This window comes from Pavona decussata, unplaced genomic scaffold (assembly GCF_977016875.1).
Source record: "Pavona decussata unplaced genomic scaffold, jaPavDecu1.1 SCAFFOLD_186, whole genome shotgun sequence".
Taxonomy (NCBI): Eukaryota; Metazoa; Cnidaria; class Anthozoa; order Scleractinia; family Agariciidae; genus Pavona; species Pavona decussata.
Genome location: NW_028145595.1, coordinates 2462589 through 2485270, shown reverse-complemented (window position 1 = coordinate 2485270; position 22682 = coordinate 2462589). Strand labels below are relative to the sequence as shown.

At 38.4% G+C, this 22682-nt stretch overlaps 2 protein-coding genes across 2 annotated transcripts; one reads left to right on the top strand and one right to left on the bottom strand.

The window, feature by feature from the left end:
- The first annotated feature begins 2555 nt into the window (after nt 1–2555).
- Nucleotides 2556–11577, top strand: LOC146462687 (lysozyme C-3-like). Its single transcript, XM_085085302.1, has 4 exons — nt 2556–2688; nt 5518–5697; nt 7184–7265; nt 9908–11577. Exons 1-4 carry the CDS (start codon nt 2556–2558, stop codon nt 10038–10040), a joined length of 528 nt encoding a protein of 175 aa, XP_084941428.1. The 3' UTR covers nt 10041–11577.
- Nucleotides 11578–16187: 4610 nt separating this feature from the next.
- Nucleotides 16188–22289, bottom strand: LOC146462686 (lysozyme C-like). Its single transcript, XM_085085310.1, has 4 exons — nt 22158–22289; nt 20181–20352; nt 18672–18747; nt 16188–16493 (listed from the first exon to the last, which is right to left on the bottom strand). The coding sequence occupies exons 1-4, from the start codon at nt 22287–22289 to the stop codon at nt 16421–16423; spliced, it is 453 nt and encodes a 150-aa protein (XP_084941436.1). The 3' UTR covers nt 16188–16420.
- Between the last annotated feature and the right edge of the window lie 393 nt (nt 22290–22682).

Genomic DNA, 22682 nt, shown 5'->3' with positions numbered 1-22682 from the left:
ATAAAACGCTTTTTTTTTTTAACAAGAGAAGTCTTCACCTAAGCAGAGAACGGTAACTTTTTAATAGTACTGTAAAGAAATTTGATATAAACAGTACATAAGCGTTTTGCCAAAGTTGGGAGTATGATTTGTTTCTGGTTGGGCGGGGGGGGGGGGGGGGGTCATCAGAAAAAAATAGTTTCTGCTTGGGGGGGGGGGCATGTGGAAAAAAATTGCATGCTAGGGGGGGGGGGGGGTCATACAATTTCGTAGTGGCAATTAACCAAATCCCACCAGCCCCCCCATGCTCATAAAAAATGAACGGTCCTTTGTGTGTCTGCCAGTTTCAATCCGTAATCGATGATTTCATAGACGAAATTTATTTATCGCTTTCTTGTGAGAGGGATTGTTTATTGTGTTCAAAACATCAGCTTTGTGAGGGTCAGTTTTAAACATGGAGTAAAACTTCAATTTCCTGTTTTGTTTCATCAAATTTAATTGATGTTGAGTTAATTCTTTATTAAGTGTTAGTCTGACCTGAGAGATAAATGCGCTGTCCTCATTTAAGTTTAATGCGTTTAGGTTTGATTTTTTTACAGAGGTCATTAACTTTTTGCATAAGGCTCATCTGGTTTTTGTCTGCCATATGTGTTAATATGTGTAAGCATTGTTTGGCAATACTGTTTTCTGGTTGGTTTTCTGAATGTATCCAAAATTTGATAACATTTAGGTCGGTTAGTTCTTTCAGTGGCAATCGACCGAGTTCATTTCTACAGGCTACGTTTGGGCATTGTTTTTTTTACACCTAGAACTTGCTTACAAAAATAAATATGTGTTTTTTCCATAACATCTTTCTCCCACGAGTCAATGACCTCTTTTCAGTCCCATCGTGGTTTTAGAACTGTCGAACAAAGCACAATTCGGACTTCGCCAGGAACTCTCCAATTTCCACCATTTTAGATGTCGAGTGCTTCTTAGAAGTTATTCTTTCGATTTACCGCTTCAAAATGGTTAATTTTCCGTTTGAAAACGACACACTTGAGTCCACAACATGTTTAGCAATATGGCAGCCACAAATTTAATCCGATTTTAATAAATAAATCAAATGATGCTTTGACGTCACAAAGTGAATGGGTCCTATCCCTCGCGATATACGTGACAAGACTGAATTTTTAATTGGCCTGCTTTTGTTGAAGACAATCAGAACAATACGTCCCTAGTAGGAGAGGGGAGAGTTTGATGAATAAATTAATGTGCAGATTTGTGGCTACCATGAAAAAAAAGATACGGAGCCCGTTTTTAGACACGGTATGCCCCTCAGGGCATCCCGCGTAATGAGAAAATTAAAACTTTCCTTCACAGGTACATGGCCAAACCATGTTATAAAGTACAGCATATCGGATCTAAAAAGATCTACGGTCCAAAACATAAAAGCAAACAATAAGCAAGGAACCGCACATGTCGCTGTCGTGCTAAGTTTTCTACGCAGTCCGATCAGCCTTGCAGAAATTTGAGCCATTTATATTTTTGGCTGATTACAGATCCTGCTTTTACAGATCCTGCGACATCCGTCCACGTTATAGCGCGTGACCACGAACAATGAACAATAGAACTGAAATATCATGGCGCCGTCGCAATAAGTTAAATGAGAAAAGCAAAACTTTCCTTTACAGGTACATGGCCAAACAATGTTAAAGAGTACAGCATGGTTTTAACATGGTTTTTTTTTATGGCTTTTCGTAATTCGCCTCCTTGTTAAAAATCTGAGCTACTTTGGACCCCGGCAGCGTTCCAAGGGTATCGTTTTACTTTATACGTGCAGAATCGTGTAGAAATTATCTTCCGTTTAATCTTTTGCGCTGGGTATAAATATCATCCAGGGAATATTGACTGAGCTAACCCATTTTTGTCAGAGGGTACGTGTTGCGCACTGTCAAGCTTCCGTCAAATCTCTTCGAGGAGGTAAGTTCTTTTATCCCAATTGCTGAAAATGTTGATTTAAAAAAAGTATATCATTTCTACAGCTTTCTTCGGTTCTTTGCAGTATTCTAATGTACAAAAAGTATTCAATTTTATTTTGGGTTTTCAGTCAACTAGTTTCATTCGCGGCTAAATCACCTTTTTACACTATTAATCCCTGGCAGTGCTGGCCCTCTCATTTTACGTTTACCGATTCTAAGTCATGTTAGATGGATAATTGATATACAGTACTTTTCAGAAATGAGTGTCGAAAACAATCAAATTTTGCTTTTACAATAAGCTCCTTGTCTGGCGAATTTTCTCGGCATAGCAAGACAGTTAACCACCAATCAGCTTCCATAGTATACCGTGAGGCCTATTGCACATACTGGCGCTAAGAATTTTGCGTTTTACTCCTAGTGAGTAATGTTTTTCACTCACTGAGACCCGATTCGGCAATCATTGTGGTTATTGGCCGGCTGTTAAGCCAAACATTTGGATCTTTTAGGTTGATACTCGTGTGAAAATGTATGTTCTTTAAATTCTATATCTTGACATTATCTTTTTGCCTTCAGACAATTATTTTCTACTGGCACCTTATCAAACAGTTTAACAACATGAAACTGCTGCAGGTTTTTGCTGTTGTGCTGTTGGCTTTCGGGGGAATCGCATATGCAGGTTACAAGACCAAAGAAGAAGTGATTCGTTCGCTGAGATCCAAGAATGTACCGAATTCAGAAATGAGGGATTGTAAGTGGAATTAAATTCGACTGAAGGACAATACTTCAGAATTAAAATACTCAGAATTAAAATACTCTCAATCACACCTCCCGAGTTTAGTTGTCTTCGCCAAGGAATTGAACTCACTACTCGTATGCCTCCCAACAGCGAATGCAAAGATTGGTGAACAATTCACATTTAGCTAGACTTTGAAGCAAATTTTGCGCTCGCTCGCTTTCCTACAGGTTAGACTATCCCTAAGAAAAATAAGGGATTGCGTAGTCTAATTCGCGTTTTGTTAATTAATTAAATATGAAGTGGGACCTTCGGACTTTTAACAGTTTCTTTAAGCATTCTCGACCTTTAAGCCTTTGGCTTTCACAAATATTAAGTGCTATGTGATTTGAATGACGTTGCACTAATTATTTATCAGTGTATCCTTACTGCGTATGCAATGCCGGTGCGATTTTCGAGTTGCTCTGAACCTAATTTCGAAAGCGATCAAGGCTAAGGGACTGTGCAATAATTACCTGGATGGGGTGTTGGGAAATGGGTAAAATACGGCTCAAAATTGAGTCGCCCCCCCCCTCCCCCCCCTCTTACGAAGCAAACCTTAACTTTAATCCTCCCTAACCTATTGATAATATCAACGATGTAAAGTATATGAAATGATTCATATATGAACTGCGGATGTAGATGAAAGTGGAAGTGATCATCGCAGTGAATTTCCCAATTTATGCAATTGGAAATTAGAAGCCTAAAAAAATTCAGGCTTCAACGGGATTCGAACCCGTGACATCCGCGTTACCGGTGCGATGCTCTACCAACTGAGCTGTGAAGCCACAAGTTGGGAGCAAGGTCAATTGTAGGTTCCCATTTTCCCGTGAGAAGAGTGAAACGATGTAAAGTATATGAAATGATTCATATATGAACTGCGGATGTAGATGAAAGTGGAAGGGATCATCGCAGTGAATTTTCCAATTTATGCAATTGGAAATTAGAAGCCTAAAAAAATTCAGGCTTCAACGGGAAACGACATTTTTATCAATCCGAAAACAATAGGCCTTAAATTTTCCATATCACGAAAGTTCGAGGTGAAAATTCCCCTCAGAAAATTGTAGGGGATTAAGGGCCTTCCGAACAGATAATTTACCAAAACCATCCGTTGGGTGCCCCTGTTCGTTAAGATAACGGGTAGAAACACTTAAAAAAATTAAATTACTGAGCACGGACAAAAGCATGCTATTCACGAAAACAACTCGCAGACTGCAAATAAGGCTAATTTGCCGTCACAAATTTAATACAGATACTCTTTATTTTATAACTAAAGGAATTGAGAAGAACATTGATAATTTTGTTCAAGATACGGAGAGAGTGGTGACAAAATTTTCTGCCAGTTTCCCCGAATAATGTCTACAGCAAAGTCTTCAAAATCTAGGAAGAGAAAAGAAAGCAATTCTAAAGCAAATGGGCGCAAGATTCACGCTGCAGAGGCTAGAAAGAAGAGAGCCTGTTTCATATTTTGCAATTATTACACAGTCCCTAAGTGCAAAACTTTTCACGTGAAAATTTGTTTTGTTTGCATACGAATGAAAACTAATTTTCATTATAAGAACTTTGTACGGAATTTCATTTTCATAATGAGGTTCAAAGCAACTCAAACTGAAAATAGCCCTATTCTTGTCAGTAGCATTACGCCATGCATTCTCTTTCCCGGAGGCTGCGTTCCTTTTGGTCAGCAGCAAGGACTCCGCTCACCAAAAGCGCGCGCGGGCTTTTTCTTTTTCCGAATGCCTATTGTTGCTCAATTATTTCTGAAAAATGCGCGGTAACCCCCAGTTTTACTTTTGGATTCCAATTGCCCTTGCTTATATCTACTTTTCCCGTACAGTTATAAACTGCGCAAAAATATCTGTCGTAGGAGGCGAAGAATAATCTAAGTTGTACATGAAGTAGGTTGTTTGCTGACGATGCAGTTTTATGCCGACAAATCTGTTGCCCCGACGATCACAACCAACTGGAGCAGTGGGCTGTTTAAATATAAGTGGCAGATGAGATTCGCATCTGCTAAATGTTTTGTTCTCTCTTTGACCCTGCCTAACTCATCACATTTCAGCTACCGGTTGAGTGATACTTACCTCGAAGAGGTTAAGTATTACAAGTATTTAGGCGTTTACATCACAAGCTCTCTCAGCTAGTCTCTGCAATGCGAGGTAGTTAAAACCGAGGCAAATACAATTTTGTGTGTTCTCCAGCGGAACTTTTTATCTTGAGACAGGGCGATCAAATCGCGAGCCTATGCTAGCCTGGTCCATCCAATTGCGGAGTTCGCAAGCGTTGCTTGGTCACCACACACCGCCAAAGATATTTCTGCCATTGAGTTTATCCAACGGAGAGCTGCCCGCTTAAATGTCCTTAATGATTACTCTCGCAACAGTAGCGTCTTTACTATGCTAGCAGATCTGAACTGGCAATCGCTTAAGGAACACCGTATCATCAATCATGTTTTGTAAGATCAATTCCAATTTTGCGAACATCATTGTCTTTCGCAGCCGAATTAACCAAGCTTTTCAGTGGACTAGGAGGTCGCACGATTATAAATTTATACCCCTGTCATCTTCCGTAAATGCATATAAATATTCGTTCTTCCCTAGAACAATCCGGGTCCGGAAGCGTCGTCCTTCTTTCGTGATACATGCGTCATCTGTCAAGTCCACAGTATATTTAGTTCAATGTATATTGTACTTGTCAGTTTAGCTAGCCCTTGACCAGCCATTACCAGATTAGTGTACTAATGGCAATTATCACAATTGAAGGTTAAAGATCACCATTGTTATGTGCACTTCTCTTTGTCTACAGGGTTATGTTTGGTCAAACACGAGAGTAATTTCCAGTATGACGCCATACACGGCAATAGCGACGGCTCGACGGATTATGGAATATATCAGATCAACAGCAGATACTGGTGCGATAGAGGAATGACAAAATACACGCAATGCTGGCAGATAAATACCTATGGCTGTGGCATCCCATGCTCTTGTAAGTTTTAGCCGGAACATCATTTATTTAATTAGTTCCGCCTGGGAAGCCAAGTCCAAATCGAACACGGGTTACGAAAGTTTTTACTTGTGTTACGACGAAGAAAATTTTGTGCGAATGAGACTCCAGTTATCTATCTATCTACCATTAATTTGCCTCCATCAAAATTGATGATTCTTGCAATCGGTCAGCGGTAATAGAAAAAAATAAAAGAAATAAATAATAGCTAAATGTATGACTAGACAAAAGTATAAATTAAAGGTGGTTTAAAAACGCTGTGATGGAAGGGGAATTTACCGCCTCGTTAGATAAGAATTAAGTTCCATTCTCTTATTGTTCTGGGAAAACATGAAAATTTACAGTAGTCAGTATGGGCGAATGAGACCTCGTAAGCTACATCATTAACGTGTCGTCCAAGTCGATTCAGAGCTTTCAGATACTTTACCGTGTCAATCCCAGTTTGCCCATTGTGAATTTATTAGACGGATGAACAATCTATTTCTTTTTCTTCTTTCTTTGAGGTTATTCCTCTGCAGTTCGTGAAGCATTTCACTAATACTGGATGCGTTGTTATCGATCTAAGACATATTGATCAGCGCGTCTCTGCACCATTTCAAGCTTCTTCACATTTTCTTTAGTACTGTATAAGGATCCCATGTCGCTGAAGACTATTCTAGTAATGGGTGAACCAAGCTCTTATAAGGTCTATAAGCCACAGCTTTGAGGCTAGGTGAATTAATTCCCAGGTTCCTTCTGAAAAAGCCAAGTGATTGATTTCCCTTATGCGTAATGTTTGCATTGTTTGTAATGTTATGCGTAATGTCGATTCCGCCTAAGGTCTGAGGTGAGGGTAACTCCTAGGTACTTTGCCGAGTCTACGGTTCCGAAAACTTTGCCATGTAGGGTGTTATTATGAATTACTGGGTTCTGCTTACGAGTGACCCGTAGGACATGGCATTTGTCAACGTTTAACTCCACGAGCCATTGCTCCTCCCATAGCTCTAATTCAGTCTTAGATCATTCTGGTGAGTCTCGGTGTCAGCCGGTGGTCGTATAGTTACAGGTTATTTTGCTATAGAATTTGAGTTTTTGGAAAACTTACATTCGTCTGTTGCTCAACGCATAAACAGGCTCTTAAAAGGCCCATCTTCACCCAAAAGCCCTTGCGTGCGTTTGCCAAACTCATGACCAAGTACACAGCTGAATTGGATTAAAGAGACAGAGCGAGCAATTGATAAAGCGGTTTTCAACTGTGTATTGAAAGTAATTCGCACTCAGAACTTTGAAACTAAGGTTTTGCTTTACCAATCTCCACAATGGATTAAAAGAACTTGCGCTAAATTCTAATTCAATCGTGACAAATTTAATAATCCCAGCAGTTGGAAGACTTTGACTTGCTCGTACAAGTTAAGATTCGTTTTAGGAAAGTCGTACAAAAAAGAAAAAAAAAAGTTATTTTTATTTTGATTGACTGTTTTACTTGCAGCCTTAATGAAAGCCGACATCGCTGATGCTACAGAATGTGCTGTCAAAATCAAGCGCTGCGGGCGCGACGGTTTCGGCATGTGGTGAGTTAACAGTAACTGATTTTGAGGAACATAAGAGCGTTAACTTATTAATTACATCCATTTTGAAATCACTGGTGATCCTTGGAATCTGATTGGTCCAAAATGGTGCAATTTATTCCCAAATTGCACCATTTTTTGCTCTAAATTGCATCCTTTCTTTAGCCCATCAAAATGGAAATGAAGTAACACAAATAGAATATTAATATTGACAATGATACTCTGTGATTTCAAAATGGATGTAATTAAGTGGTAATTGAACTGAGTGGAGTGCAATTTGGTCTGAAATCATACTTGTGATTTCAAATCAAACTCGCGCTGCGCGCTCGTTTGATTTTGAAATCACGCGTATGATTTCAGACCAAATTGCACTCCACTCAGTTCAATTACCAACATAAATAGCCGGCAAAAAAGGCAAAACAGCGAAGTGAAAAGAAGAGTTCGCTATTTTGGTGAATGTTGATGGCCTAACCGTGCTCAAATAGCAGTTGGAATGTTGTTTTGGATTTAATAAGCACTCACAAATTTATGTATTACTACTGGTTGGTTTGTATCACTAAAAAAATCTCACTCCTTAGATTTCAGAAACTTCAGTCAAAAGCCGCATGTAATAAACTGTGGATTAAGAACTTCTTGGCTGAAATTTGGCCAAATAATAACCATACAAGAATCACTTCAGCCTGTAAAAAGTAAAACAGGTTCTTGTATATGAAAAAATTCGAAAGATCAGAAAACATTGGTGCAGACTCAAGTGTGCTTTAAGAGCCATTGGAAACACACAGGATAAAGTTGAAAAATTAAATCCATGCAACAGAAATATACTGAGAGAGCTAAACACAATGAATGCAGATATGTTACTATTACTATTTGATTTATTTTAAAATAATGATTACTTTACACTTGCCTTTTTTCTTTTAGCCTTGCACTAACCGAAAAAAAAAAAGATTTACGTTGATACACCATTATATACATACAGGGGTGATCGTTTTTAACATGTAATTAGAACCTGTTTACCGTAATTTCTCAATAGTTATCCCTTATATAAGACCCATTTCTGCCTGTTTCCAAAAATCAGGGGTTCTTATATGCGGGATTTTACTGTAACAAGTGCCTAAATATCTCTGACACGCGTCCTTCCAATGAAGTGTTCTATACAGCTATTTTGCCTTAATTATGGTGGGCTTGCCTGTGGTTCATCATTGCGCCTTTACCATGCGAACTACTGTCAACTCTCTCGTAGCGACCACCCTTGGTGCACGACAAAGTGGTCGCTTATACGGGAGGTGCTCGCTTATGGGAAAAAATCAACAAACTCAACCTAATACAGGATTGATTAATTAATTACAAAAAAAAATGTTACCTCAGCAGCTAAAATTAAGCGAATAGAAACTAATTTATTTGATTTTTTCACATCTATTCATTCTTCTGATGAAACTCTGTATAACATGGTTCATGGTTCATTTTGGAACAAATCACTGTAACAATTAATTCCCGTTTACCTTCAGATCTAATTATAGCCATCTTCTCTGTCTGTAAAATGTCGTTATTTGTCAGCAGTCCGGGGAAGCGTTATCAAAATTGAACTTTTGTCACTTCTGAGTAATGATTTACAAGCGATCATACGTGATTTATGTTGGGTGGTCGCTTACCGGAAACAGAAAACAAAAGAATATGTGTAATTTCTGGCCTAAAAAGTGGTCGCCGTATCAAGAAATGGTCCATTGTAGTGACTCAAATTCGTCTTCACAAGTCCAAACAAAAGCCTTTTGTTGTTTATTGCGCTTAGGGAATTGTTCCGAGACTCGGCGAAGATGAATTTCAAATCGTCACAAAATTGTCGGCGTGTCAAATTAGCGGCACTAGGGGAGAGGGATTTGGAAAGTTGCGGAAGGTTTACTATTATTGTTATTGACCCCAAGCAAGAAACCTGGAAATGCAAAGTTCTTTTATACGATTTTGGATCAGTCGATAAAAGCGCTCAGCACAACGCCGCAAAACAGTGAAGCTTTTATCGATGGTTTCACTTGGTCAAGAGTTGTGAATTTCAAAACTAACTTGCCTTACTCGTCAAAAAAAGAAAGGAAAGAAAAGGCTTCGTCTTCGAAAAATCGCCCGATTAGACCGTTTGATAGAAAAGGATCAATGTTGTCGTTGTCATTTAGTCTTAAAACAAAAGCATCGGTTGCTAGCGCGGCTCTTAAAGAAGAGGTGTTAGTTTTAAAACCATCATGCTTTCACTCGCGACGCGATGGTCTCGCCAAATATGCAGATTTCGAACTCGTGCAGTCATCGGCTATTTTTGAATTTCCCTCGTGAATTTCGCTATTGTAATAACAGCAAGTTTGAATTTCCCTCCTGAATTAATAAGCCTTTGTTTGACGCAAAAGCTATTGTTTCAAAATCTCCTTTTATGGTCGTATTTGCGACGCTAAACAAAGAGCATTGTCTTTGAATTTGATCAGCTTTTCTTGATACGGCGGTCTCTTAAGAAATTTGAGTGGTGGTCGCTTACGAGAGAGCTCTTGAAACAGTATTTAACTGAGAAACAAAACGGTTGTTTACGAGGTGGTCGCTATGAGAGAGTTGACTTTATTGAGATTGGTCGGTTGGAGTAATTTGTATTTGTTTCCTCTACTTATTTGAAGGGTTGCATGGAGGAGATACTGCCAGGGAAAAAATCTCGCTGCTAATCCGGAGTACGACTTCCATCACTACTGGAATACATTTGAAACCACCGGAAAATCGCAGAAATTGCGCTTCTTACAAGACGACATTTAAGGCTCTCAATTTAACGAAGTTTAAGCTCAACTAGAGTAATGCATGAGGTAGTAAATAATAAGACAGCATTGTCAAACTAGCAAAAGGGCTAATAGTTTTGTATACTAAAGAACGCCAAAGTAAAATGTTGCATTGTTAAGTTGAATAAAAGCATAAACATTGAAATGAATGAAACTTGTAAGGGTATAATTCGGGAGATATTTTAGAATTCAAACTACTCGGCCACATGGAAGCGAGTTTTCAAAGAGAGATCGATTTATTAATCTGCGCGCTGAGAACAAATTCAACTGTGAGAGGTCCTGTGATCATACAAATACCAGGAATTGACAAAATGTCGACTTTGTAGGTTATTATCTAAAGATCCTGAGTCACGCCTAAATAATAGAAAAAATTTTTGGGTTCAACACTAATTGAGACACTGAAATACAGTGTCAGTTGTTTAAACGTCTTTTGTTTTGGCGCGCGATTCGCGGTAAACATCCACGTTTCCTCTTTGAAATCTTGCATGCCGTTTAGTCTATTTTTATTCACATATTTAAAGCTTAAATTCAAATTTGCAAAACCAGGCACAAAATATTCATATTTACTCGTACTTAAGGAATGCAAGGTCTGTGGAGAGCAACAATCTAAATTGTATGAGTTTTATGAATTTATTGAAGGATCTTGCGCGGCCAATTCATTCGGTTGTTGGAAACATCAATGAAAAGCCACAGAATAAGATAAACAAAGAACAAATTCATTGCAAACGATTTCTTGCTCAAAGCAGTACCTTGCAACATTTTTTTCTTCAAAATACTTTATAATCATTTTGGGTTTTCTTTATATGACTAGAAATCTCTAGTTGTTTTGGTGAAGGGAGAAAACAAAATATTTTAGTGTGTCGCGGTATTTACCTTAATAATAGTTAGTAGACAATTTCTTAACAAACATAATTTGGTATATGCCCAGGCATCCGTCTGGACAAACTCTTCCGATTACAATTCGTAAGAATGTCCTCAGCTGCCAAGGTTTATTAAACAAGTAATGGCGTTTAGAAACCCAAAGTTTATCTTAAGAACAATAACCAAGACGCGTTTGGTCGGGTCTTGCATAATAATAAGACTCGGACAAACTCATTTAAACGTTGAACTGCGCTGGAAAGTTCACACCTTTTAATCTCTTTGTTCTTAACTGAATCATTTTCAGGCGAATTAAGTATATTTCCTGAACGATAAATGGGAATGTTTTCCGACAGAAAGATAGCTTTCACTAAAGAGTTTCTTTTCAGCGAATTATATTTTCTTATCGATATTTAGTTCTGGACCAAAATCTAAAAGAGTTAAATTTTGCACAAGTAAACAAAAATGAACTTTCGTTAAAGTCTTTTGTTGTTGCGGCCGCGGGCAGCTGATGACATCCATTTCTGCATAACAGAACCAGTGAAACTTGAGAAAAGGCAATTAAATATTGTATTCTGTAATAAAAAGAAGTCACTTTCTAGCCTAACTCACTTGTAACTTCGGAACCAACGAAGAGGATTAAACTGCTTTAACGACTATTTGAGCCTTTCTGAATCCTTAATATTGTCAACGTGACAAACTGGACTCACTTTATAGCGGGTCACGTATATTCTGAAGAAATACCAATATTATCGTTCAACATAAAAAATGCATAAGTGTCAACTTTTTCAGCCGTCTATGACGTTCTCGGTATTTCTTGTGACCGATGTTTGAAATAAGCAAAACCCCTTTCGATTCACAGTTGACTGAATACATTGTCACATCTTTTCTGGAGAGAAGTTCAAAACAGAACCCTTTAAAATAAACACATCCCTCCCCCCTCCATCATCTGCCGCTGCAATCCAATTTTCGAATAAGCAGCCCCTTAATAAGTACCTCCTCTTTCGCACTCGCTCGAGCGGAGACTGGAGAGGGAAAAATGAGAGCGCTTTAGAGGAGACTGGAGAGAGTGAAAAATTAAGACAGCAGGGAGCGTCGGGAAGGGAGAAGCAAAAACGGACTTGAAAGCCTCAAACAAAGTTTGCTGTCAGATGCAACATTGTGTTCCAGTTGTTTCTAGAACAGAAGAATTATTTTCGAGTTGTCAGCACAAATCTCACAGGTTTGGCAACTCCCCATCGTTTCAGAAATATCTCGTTTTGGTTTGGATGTTACCGTTCCTTAACAAGAAAAGGACCGTTCTTTTCTTGTTTGCAAACGATCACAAGAGAAAACAGAGGAAAAACGTATCAGTAAATCACACAATCGAATTTTTATCCTCCAGTTAGGATTAGTAGCAGTTAGCTTTTCGAGCCTTTCCTGCACATAGTTGAATAAGGAAATAAAATTTCTTAAAAAAATTATATTCGTATGAAAATGTCCCCTTTTGCCATGTGTGTCTTCGTAAGGACCCGAGTGTACGTATGTGTTACTCGTATGTCATTCGTATGTTTCTGTATGTACTCGTGTGCACTCGTAAGTACCCGTATGTATCCTTTTGGTACCATAGAAATTTTTTGCTTATACAGCCGAATTTGCTGCCTTTGGCCTCATAAGAAAAAATGAGAATATCTGTAGGCATTAGGAAACTTAAGCAACGACAAAGGCGACGGCAACGAAAACATTATTTATAAATATAACTTCATTTTATTTGTGCTGCTTCGCGATTATTTCAACTTTTCCCAACGTGAACAAAAAACAGCGAACCGACCAAGGAACTAAATTGGTAGGCGTGGCGTTCAAGTTAAGAAAGAAAATGAAAAATTCACCGTCATGTGCTCACGTTTTCCACAAAACCTTGAATGTGCTCATTTCACGTTGTTGTTTTGCAGAGGACGGCAAAGAAATGTACCAATATCAAAACGCAGGGGCGCTTGTTTTTTCTTATTAAACATTTTGCTTTTCGATGTTGTCGCTGTCTTTGTTGTTGCTTAAGTTTTGTGCGATGTTCCCTAGAATCTGAGAAATCAATGCTACAAAAGAAGTAATCTATAACGCCATTTTAAAAGCTACTGAGGTCATAGGACGGACAGGCCAACCCAACTTGTGTAAATAACGACTATCTTTTTGAAGAAAATATTTTTTGATCACATATCATGTATTTTTTATGATTTTGTCCGCAACGAACACCGCTCTAAAATAATCATCAATCTCACTGCAGATAAGCATGAAATGACGGATTACGAAATCCACGGATCCCATATCTTCATAGATAGCATTTATTAATCTCTGTCTGGTATCTTGCAGTTAATCCGAGCCCATAAACCTAAAATTTAAGAAAAATGTTCAACACACCATTACTTCCGCCTCAAAGGGGCAATTTTTTCCTAATTATTTTTCTTTGGCAAGCTGGCCATGGGCCGTGACTGACAAAAGTGAAACCTTTGCTCTCGTGTGCGGTGTTTGATCATCGTAGAGATGTCTTCAGCGTTTCCCTTGTGGCGGCAAAACCGAAAGGGAATTAATCGAAACGGCAACCTGAGATGGACTCCACTCCACACCAGATCAGTCATCTCCAAATTTATAGATGTTGAAGAACTTCTCTATTTTTCCATGATAACCTTCACTAGTAAATGACATGTTCGAAATATTTAGTACGTTGACGACACCAATGTTCTCTCTGATACGTTTAATGTTTCCATACTTGCGAACAGCTTCACCAATTCGTTCTCCTACCGCTTTTTCTCCCAAACTGACTGATATAATGATATTTTCCGAAAATAATTTTTTGCAACAGCGACAGTAATCAGTTTAAACTGCTCGCATTTGGCCGTGCCATTTTGCCGTCGTATGACAGTAGTGGCAAACTTCCTACGATAAAACGGCTAATGTTTAGTCGGCTAGAAATTGTTTCACTGACATAATTCAAAACCTGTCTTTGAATTGGAGTCCTTCTTATTTTTGGTATGAAAAAAATAACATAAAATAACCGTGATGCAGACGACCAATCGAAAAAATTAAATTGTTCCATTATCCCAGAGTCTCTACTGGCGTCCACCCGCTGACCAAAAAGCCAAAGGACTCTAGGTACGAGATTGGTGTTAACATGTATCACTTGGTACTTCATTCAAGCCTATCATAATCTCGATGTATATGCGAATCTTGATATACATATATCAGGAATCTTGACACGTGTCATTCATCTGCAATTTTCGGTTTAAAAAATTGGTCCCTTACTGTTTATATGGGAATGTTGTCGTGTAAAAACGTATCTTGATGTAGGTATGCGAACCTTGATATGAATATGCGAAGTTTGGTGTCTGTATTCGAAACTTGATGAATATTTATTAGACTTGATGTACGCGAGTGCGAATTTGATTAGTTTAATCTTGTTGCAGACATATGCAAATCTTAACATATGCATACTAATCTTAACATTGTTTTTTGAAACTTGATGTAAATAAAAAAAAATCTTGATATTTTGTCCTTTTGGACAAGCATATTTCTCAGAATCTAGGAAATATTGCAACGACGACAACAGCGACAACACCGAAAAGCAATAGGTTTAATGAGCAAAAACATGCAAGCGCTCTGCACGTGCGTTTTCAGGTTCAGGTGTGACATATGGTGCATTTCTTTGCCGTCCTCCGCAAACAACAGGGAGTTTAAGAAACGAGGACGGCAACGGCAACGAGAACGTCATTTAAAAATATAACTTCTCGTTTTTGTAACTCTTTCGCAATCATTTAAATTTGTTTAACTTGGGAAATGCTGGCGATCTCTCCAGGAACTAAATTAGTATGAACGACGTCAAAGTAAGGAAAAATAAAGAAGATTTTGCGTCATACGCTCCTGTTCTCGAGAAAACCTAAAAGTTGGTCATTTCACGTTGCTGTTTTGCAGAGGACGGCAAAGAAATGTACCAAAATGTAAAACGCACGTGCAGAGCGATTGTTTTTGCTCATTAAGCCCATTGTTTTGTGGCGTTCTTGTTACCGTTGCCGTCCTCGTTTCTTAAACTCCCTAACAATGTGAAATGACCACATTCAAGGTTTTGTGTAAAACGTTAACAAACGACGGTGAATTTTTCAATTTCTGTCGTAACTTGAACGCCACGCCTACCAATTTGGTTACTGGATAGTACGCTGTTTTAGTGCAAGTTGGATGAGTTGAAAAAATCGTGAAGTAGCACAAATAAAATGAAGTTATATTTTCAAATGATGTTTTCGTTGCCGTCGCCTTTGTCGTTGCTTAAGTTTCCTAATACCTACAGACATTCTCCATTCACTTATAAGGCCAAAGGCGGCAAATTCAGCTGTGTATGCAATAAATTTTAAAGAGACCAAAAGGATACATACGGGTAATTACGAGTACACACGAGTATATATACGGAGGCATACGAATGACATACGAGTAACACATACGTACACTCGGGTCCTTACGAAGAAACACATGACAATAGGGGCCATAGTTTACCATAGGAATGTCATTTTATTAGGAAATTTTATTTTCTTATTCAACTATGTGCAGCAAAGGCTCAAATTTAACAAAAAAGCTAACTGCTATTAGTCCTAACTGGAAGATAAAAATTCAATTTTGGGATTAACTGAGACGTTTTTCCTCTGTTTTCTTTCGTGACCGTTTGCAAACAAGAAAAAAACGGTCCTTTTCTTGCTAACGAACGGTAACATCCCCAACCAAAACGAGATATTTCTGAGACTATCGGATTGCCAAGCACGTGAGATACGTGCTGACGATTCGAAAATAACTCTCCTATTCTAGAAACAACCGGAACACAATTCTGCATCTGACAGCAAACTTTGTTTGAGGCTTTCAAGTCCGTTTTTGCTTTTCCCTTCCCGACGCTCCCCGCTGTCTTCATTTTTCACTCTTTCCAGTCTCTCCGTTCCAGGGAGTGCGAAAGAGCAGGTACTTATAAGGGGGCTAATTATTCGAAAATTGGATTGCAACGGTGGAGGATGAAGGAGGGGGAAGGGGTGTGTTTATTTTAAAGGGTTCTGTTTTGAACTTCGCTCCAGAAAAAATGTGACAACGTATTCAGTCTACTGTGAATCGAAAGGGGTTTTGATTATTTCAAGCATCATTCAAAAGAAATGCCGAGAACGCCAAAGACGGCTGAAAAAGTTAACAGTTATGCATTTTTGTTACGTTGAACGATAATATATGTATTTCTCCAAAATATATGAGACCCGCTATAACGTGAGTTCAGTTTCATTCATTTTAACTCCATGCTTTTATTCAACTTAACAATGCAACATTTCACTTTGGCGTTCCTTAGTATACAAAACTATTAGCCCTTATGCTAGTTTGACAATGCTGTCTTATTATTAACTACCTCATGCATTACTCAAGTTGAACTTAAACTTCGTTAAATTGAGAGCTTTGAATGTCGTCTTGTAACAAGCAGAATTTCTGCGATTTTCCGGTGGTTTCAAATGTATTCTAGCAGTGACTGAAGTCGTAATCTGGATTAGCAGCGAGATTTTCTCCCCGGCAGAAGTCCCGCCATGCAGACCTACAAATAAGTAGAAGAAACAAATACAAATTACTCCAACCAATCAATCTCAATAGTTCGCTTGGTTAAAGGCGCAATGATGAGCCACAGGCACGCCCACCGTAATTAAGGCAAAATAGCTATAATACACTTCATTGGAAGGACGCGTGTCAGAGATATTTAGGCACTTGTTACAGTAAAATCCCGCATATAAGAACCCCTGATTTTTGGAAGCAGGCAGAAATGGGTTTTATATAATGGATAACTATTGAGAAATTACGGTAAACAGGTTCTAATCACAGGTTGAAAACTATCACCACTGTATGTGTATATAATGGTGTATCAACGTAAATCTTTCTTTCGGTTAGTGCAAGACTAAAAAAAAGGAAATTGTAAAGTAATCATTGTTAATTAATCAAATAGTAATTATAGTAAGATATTCACATTCATTATGTTTAGCTCTCAATAGTACTTTTTCTGTTACTCTGAACTTTATACTGTGTGTTTCCAATGGCTCTAAAAGTATGTTTGCCGGGGTCGGCACCAGTGTTTTCTGTATTGTTGTTTTTTTTGTGCAACTTTTCGAAAACAAGACCCTGGTTCATTTTTTCATGCAGAAGTTGATTCTTGTATGGTGCTTTTTTGGCCAAATTTCAGCCAGATTAGAGGTCCTTAATCCACAGTTTATTACATGCGGCTTTTTACTGTATCTTCCATCGGAAATCTAAAAAGTGAGATTTTTTAACAAATAGATTCCATTTTGCCGTGCGTCTGTACTCTGATAACGCACAGATGACGTTAAAACGTGGTGAGAACAAAGAAGTACGCTACGAGCCGCAGGCTAGTAGCGTGACTGATGTTCTCACCACGTTTTGACGTCCTCTGTGCGTTATCAGAGTACAGACCCACGGCAAAATTGAATCTATTTGTTTTATACAATAACCAAGACATTTCAACACATTTCGTGAGCAGGCATCGCGTTGCCTAAGCTGAGTCAAAAAATTTCCAACAAACTCAGTTTTAGACTACTGCACACATGCAGTTGTGATCTTCTAAATTAGAGTATAATCGGAAAAAATTTCACTAACAATATTTCCGAAACTAACCTTTATTCCAGAAGGAAATCCTGACCCCAAAATATTACAGCATGTAAGTCGTTTCGCTGCGATTTGTAATCGATTACTCGCCGTTACTGGATTTTTTATCGGCGACATATTTCGACAAATATTTGCTTCCCTTTCACGTCACAACAAAGTTCTAGCTTTCCTATCCTGTTTGAGGTCACTCTCAGCAGTCTTTGTCCAATTTTTTATTGGGCAGTTTTCCTTTCCTGCGAAAATTTGCCTGTGTTTGTCCGCTACTTGCAAAAACAGTTTGCAAAACTTTGTTGACCAGTCGCTCTGGCTGGACTCCAGACTCTGATCACGTGCGCTGGTCACACCACTCGATGACGTCAATCCTGCGTCTATTTAACAAATAGATTCCAAGTTGCCGTGCGTCTGTTCAGTAATAGATCACAGATGACGTCAAAATGTGGTAAGAACAAAAAAGTGGCACACGAGCCGCAGGCGAGTGTGTCACTGATGTTCTTACCACAATTTGACGTCTTCTGTGATCTATTACTGAACAGACGCACGGCAACTTGGAATCTGTTTATGATTTTTTCCAGTTTAGGCATTTTCAAATAGATAAGAACACTTAATTGGTCTCTTCTTTTTCTTGTTTTCTTGTTTGTAAACACCTCCTGCTTAACTTTTCTCGAGGCTTTCACTTGCTCAATTCGAAATAATCTTGCAAACATTTTAAAAACCCCGCGCCATGTTGGACAAAACAAAGAAAAACAATTTTCCCGTGACGTCATCCGTGTGTCTGTACTCTAATAGATCATGGGCAACGACCAATCACAGCGCGCGTAGTATTCAGTACATTGTATAAACTCTAATCACACACTCCTCTAGACCAATCAAAACGCGAGTTTTACACAGTTCATTGTATAATCAGTGATACAAACTGACGAAATAAACAAAATAAATGCGTGCGCTAGTTAAATCCAAACATTTCAACTGCGTACCTGTGTATATTTAGTCAAAAATTGCCAAATTGGTGAATTATGCTTTTCACTTATTCGTCTTTGCCTTCTTTTGGCTATTTACAAATTAACGCTCTTATGTACCTTAAAATCACTCACTGTTAACTCACCAGTCTCTGAAACCTTTGCAGGTCTTCATTTTGATAGCACATTTTGTATCCCAATAGATGACGGAGTCGATTAAGGCTGCAAGTAAAACAGTCAATCAAAATTAAGATATCTTTTTTTTGTAAGACTTTCCTAAAATGAAATTTTAACTTGCACGAGCAAGTCATAGTCTTCCGACTGCTGAGATTATTAAATTTCTATGTTTGTATTGTTGTCACGATTGAATTAGAATTTAGCGCAAGTTCTTTTAATCCATCGTGGAGATTAGTAAAGCAAAACCTTAGTTTCAAAGTTGTGAGTGCGATTTACCTTTAATACACAGTTGAAAACCGCTTTACCAATTGCTCGCTCTGTCTCTTTAATCCAATTTAGCTGTGTACTTGGTCATGAGTTTGGCAAACGCACGCAAGGGCTTCTGGGTGAAGATGGGCCTAAAAGAGCCTGTTTATGCTTTGAGCAACAGACGAATGTAAGTTTACCAAAAACTCAAATTCTATAGCAAAATAACCTGTATCTATACGATCACGGACTGACACTGAGACTCACCAGAATGATCTAAGACTGAACTAGAACTATGGGAGGAGAAATGGCTCGTGGAGTTAAACGTTGACAAATGCCATGACTTACGGTTACTCGTATGCGGAACCTAATGATTCATAATTACACCCTACATGGTAAAGTTCTCGAAACCGTAGTCTCGGCAAAGTATCTAGGAGTTGCCCTCGCCTCAGACCTTAGGTGGAATCGACATATTGTAAACATTACACATAAGGGAAATCAATCACATGGCTTTTTCAGAAGGAACCTGAGAATTAATTCACCTAGCCTCAAATCTGTGGCTTATAACAGATTGGTTCGCCCATTACTAGAGTACTCTTCAACAGCATGAGATCTTTATAGTAAAGTAAATGTGAAGAAACTAGAAATGGTGCAGGGACGCGCTGCTCGATATGTCTTAAACCGATAATAACGCATTAAATATTAGTAAAATGCTTCACGAACTGCAGTGGAATACCCTCAAAGAAAGAATAAAAAGAAATAGATTGTCCATCTTCTAAAATATTCACAATGGGCAAACTGGGATTGACACTGTGATGTATTTGAAACCTCTGGATCGAGTGGGACGACATGTTAATGATATAGCTTACGAGGTCCCATTCGCCCATATTGATTACTATAAATTTTCATATTTTCCCAGAACAATAAGAGAATGGAACTTCTTATCCAACGAGGGGGTAAATGCCCCTTTAAACCTTTGTCTAGTTATACATTTAACTATTATTTATTTATTTATTTGTTTTTATTTTTTTATATTACCGCTAAACGATTTGCAAGAATGATCAAGTTTGATGGAGGCAAATTAATGGTGGATAGATAGATAACTGGAGTCTCATTCGCACAAAATTTTCTTCGTCGTCACAAGAGTAAAACATTCGTAAACCGTGTTCGATTTGGACTTGGCTTCCCAGGCGGAACTAATTAAAACAAACGATGTTCCAGCTAAAACTTACAAGAGCATGGGATACCACAGCCATAGGTGTTTATCTGCCAGCATTGCGTGTATCTTATGCTTCCTCCATCACACCAGTATCTGTTGTTGATCTGATAAATCCCATAATCCTTCGAGCCGTTGGGATTTCTGTCGCTTATGGCGTCATACTGGTAACCACTCTCTTTTTTGACCTAACTGATAACCCTGTAGACGAGGAGAAGTGCATATACCAATGGTGGTCTTAAATCTTTAAAGGGGAAGTATCATGGGGTTTTTGACCTTTTTTGTTAAAAATGGTGAAATAAGACCTTAACTTTGCTACAAAATAATTCCGCTAGAACAACGAGAGCGGAGAAAACAACTCAGTTCTTGAAAGGAACAACTCGTGATCTATTCTAGCGTATTTTGGAAACAAAAATGAGAGAACTTGAAAAACATCAGCCTAATATTTTTCAAATTTCAATCCATTCCGACCTACTCTATCTCTTGCTAGAGGCAGTAATCGACAGTTTGATTGCACTGGGGTGATAATTTATAACAGACCTAGATAATTATTTTTTGTTTCTGTTGTCAGACAAACATTTTGGGGTTTTGAAATGACATAAGATTTTCGTGATACTTCCCCTTTAATTGTGATAATTTCCATTAGTAATCTGGCAATGGCTGGTCAACGGCTAGCTAAACAAGTACAATATACATTGAACTAAATATACTGTGGACTAGATTAACAAATAACACAAGCAGCTAATAGGGACAGAAAGGTAATAAAATAACATTAAGTACAATACTAGCTTTAAAATGTTTGACAGATGACGCATGTAACACGAAAGAAGGAAGACGGTTCCAGACCGGGATTGTTATAGGGAAGAAGGAATATTGATATGCATTTACTGAAGATGACAGGGGCATAAATTTATAATCGTGCGACCTCCTAGTCCACTGAAAACTTAGGTTAATTTCGGCTGGGAAAGAGAATGATGTTCGCAAAATTGGAATTGATCTTACAAAACATGATTGATGATACGGCGTTCCTCAAGCGATTGCCAGTTCAGGTCTGCTAGCATAGTAAAGACGCTACTGTTGCGAGAGTAATCATTAAGGACATTTAAGCGGGAAGCTCTCCGTTGGATAAACGTAACTCAGTGGCAGAAATATCTTTGACAGGTGTGTGGTGACCAAGCAAAGCTTGCAAACTCCGCAAATGGACGGACCAGGCTAGCATAGGATCGTGATTTGATCGCCCTGTCTCAAGATGAAAAGTTCCGTTGTAGAACACACAAATTTTTATTTGCTTTGGTTTTAACTACCTCGCATTGCAGAGACCAGCTAAGAAAGCTTGTGATGTAAACGCCTAAATACCTGAAATACTTGTAATACTTAACCTCTTCGAGGTAAGTATCACTCAACCCGTAGCTGAAATGCGATGAGTTATTACGCAGGGTCACAGAGAGAACAAAACATTTAGCAGATGCGAATCTCATCTGTCACTTAGCAGACCACTGCTCCAGTTGATGGCGGTCATGCTGTAAGTGGTGGCGATCGCCGGGGCAACAGATTTGTCGGAATAAAACTGTATCGTCAGCGAACAACCTACATCATGTACAACTTAGATTATTTTTCGTCTCCTGCCACAGATATTTTTGCGCAGTTTATGGCTGTACGGGAAAAGTAGACATTAGCAAGGGCAGTTGGAATCCAAAAACAAAACTGGGGGTTACCAAAAGAAAAAGCCCGCGCACGCTTTTGGTGAGCAAAGTCCTTGCTGCTGACCAAAAGGAACGCAGTTTCAGGGAAAGAGAATGCGTTGCGTTATGGTACTGACAAGAATAGTGCTATAATCGCGTTACTTTATGAAAGTGAAATTCCGTTCAAAGTTATTATAATGCACGTTAGTTTTCATTCGTATGCAAACAAAGCAAATTTTCACATGAAAAGTTTTGCCCCTAGGGACTGTGTAATAATTGCAAAATATGAAACAGGCTCTCTTCTTTCTAGCCTCTGAAGCATGCATATGAATCTTTCGCCTGTTGGCTTTAGCACTGCTTTCCTTTCTCTTCTTAGATTTTGAAGATTTTACTGTAGACAATATTGGGAAAGTGGCAGAAAATCTTGTCACCATTCTCTCCATATCTTGAACAAAAAAAAATTATCGATGTTCTTCTCAATTCCTGTAGTTATAAAGCGGAAGAGTATCTGTATTAAATTTGTAATGGCACGTTAACCCTTTTGCAGTTTGCCAGTTGTTTTCGTGAATAGGCTATTGTCGTGCTCAGTAGTTTTATTTTTTGAATGTTTCTAATTGTTGTCTTAATTTAATTGTCTCGCTCTTGTATCTCAATATATTTCTATTGTCATTTGAAGTACTTAGGAAGACATCCAACATGAAACTGCTGCAGGTTTTTGCTGCTGTGTTGAACGAATGATATACTTTTTTAAATCAACATTTTCAGCAATTGCGATAAAAGAACTTACCTCCTGGAAGAGATTTGACAAAAGCTGGACAGTCCGTAACACCTACCCT

Excerpts from the sequence above, each read along its gene's own strand:
- LOC146462687 (XM_085085302.1), top strand. The coding sequence starts at position 2,556 with ATGAAACTGCTGCAGGTTTTTGCTGTTGTGCTGTTGGCTTTCGGGGGA. Across the intron at positions 2,689-5,517 it reads GAATTCAGAAATGAGGGATT|GGTTATGTTTGGTCAAACAC; the intron begins GTAAGTGGAATT and ends CTTTGTCTACAG. Across the intron at positions 5,698-7,183 it reads CTGTGGCATCCCATGCTCTT|CCTTAATGAAAGCCGACATC; the intron begins GTAAGTTTTAGC and ends TTTTACTTGCAG.
- LOC146462686 (XM_085085310.1), bottom strand. The coding sequence starts at position 22,289 with ATGGAGAGAATGGTGACAAGATTTTCTGCCACTTTCCCAATATTGTCT. Across the intron at positions 20,353-22,157 it reads TTCATATGCATGCTTCAGAG|GTCAAAAAAGAGAGTGGTTA; the intron begins GCTAGAAAGAAG and ends GTTATCAGTTAG. Across the intron at positions 16,494-18,671 it reads TGCAAAGGTTTCAGAGACTG|GTCTGCATGGCGGGACTTCT; the intron begins GTGAGTTAACAG and ends ACTTATTTGTAG.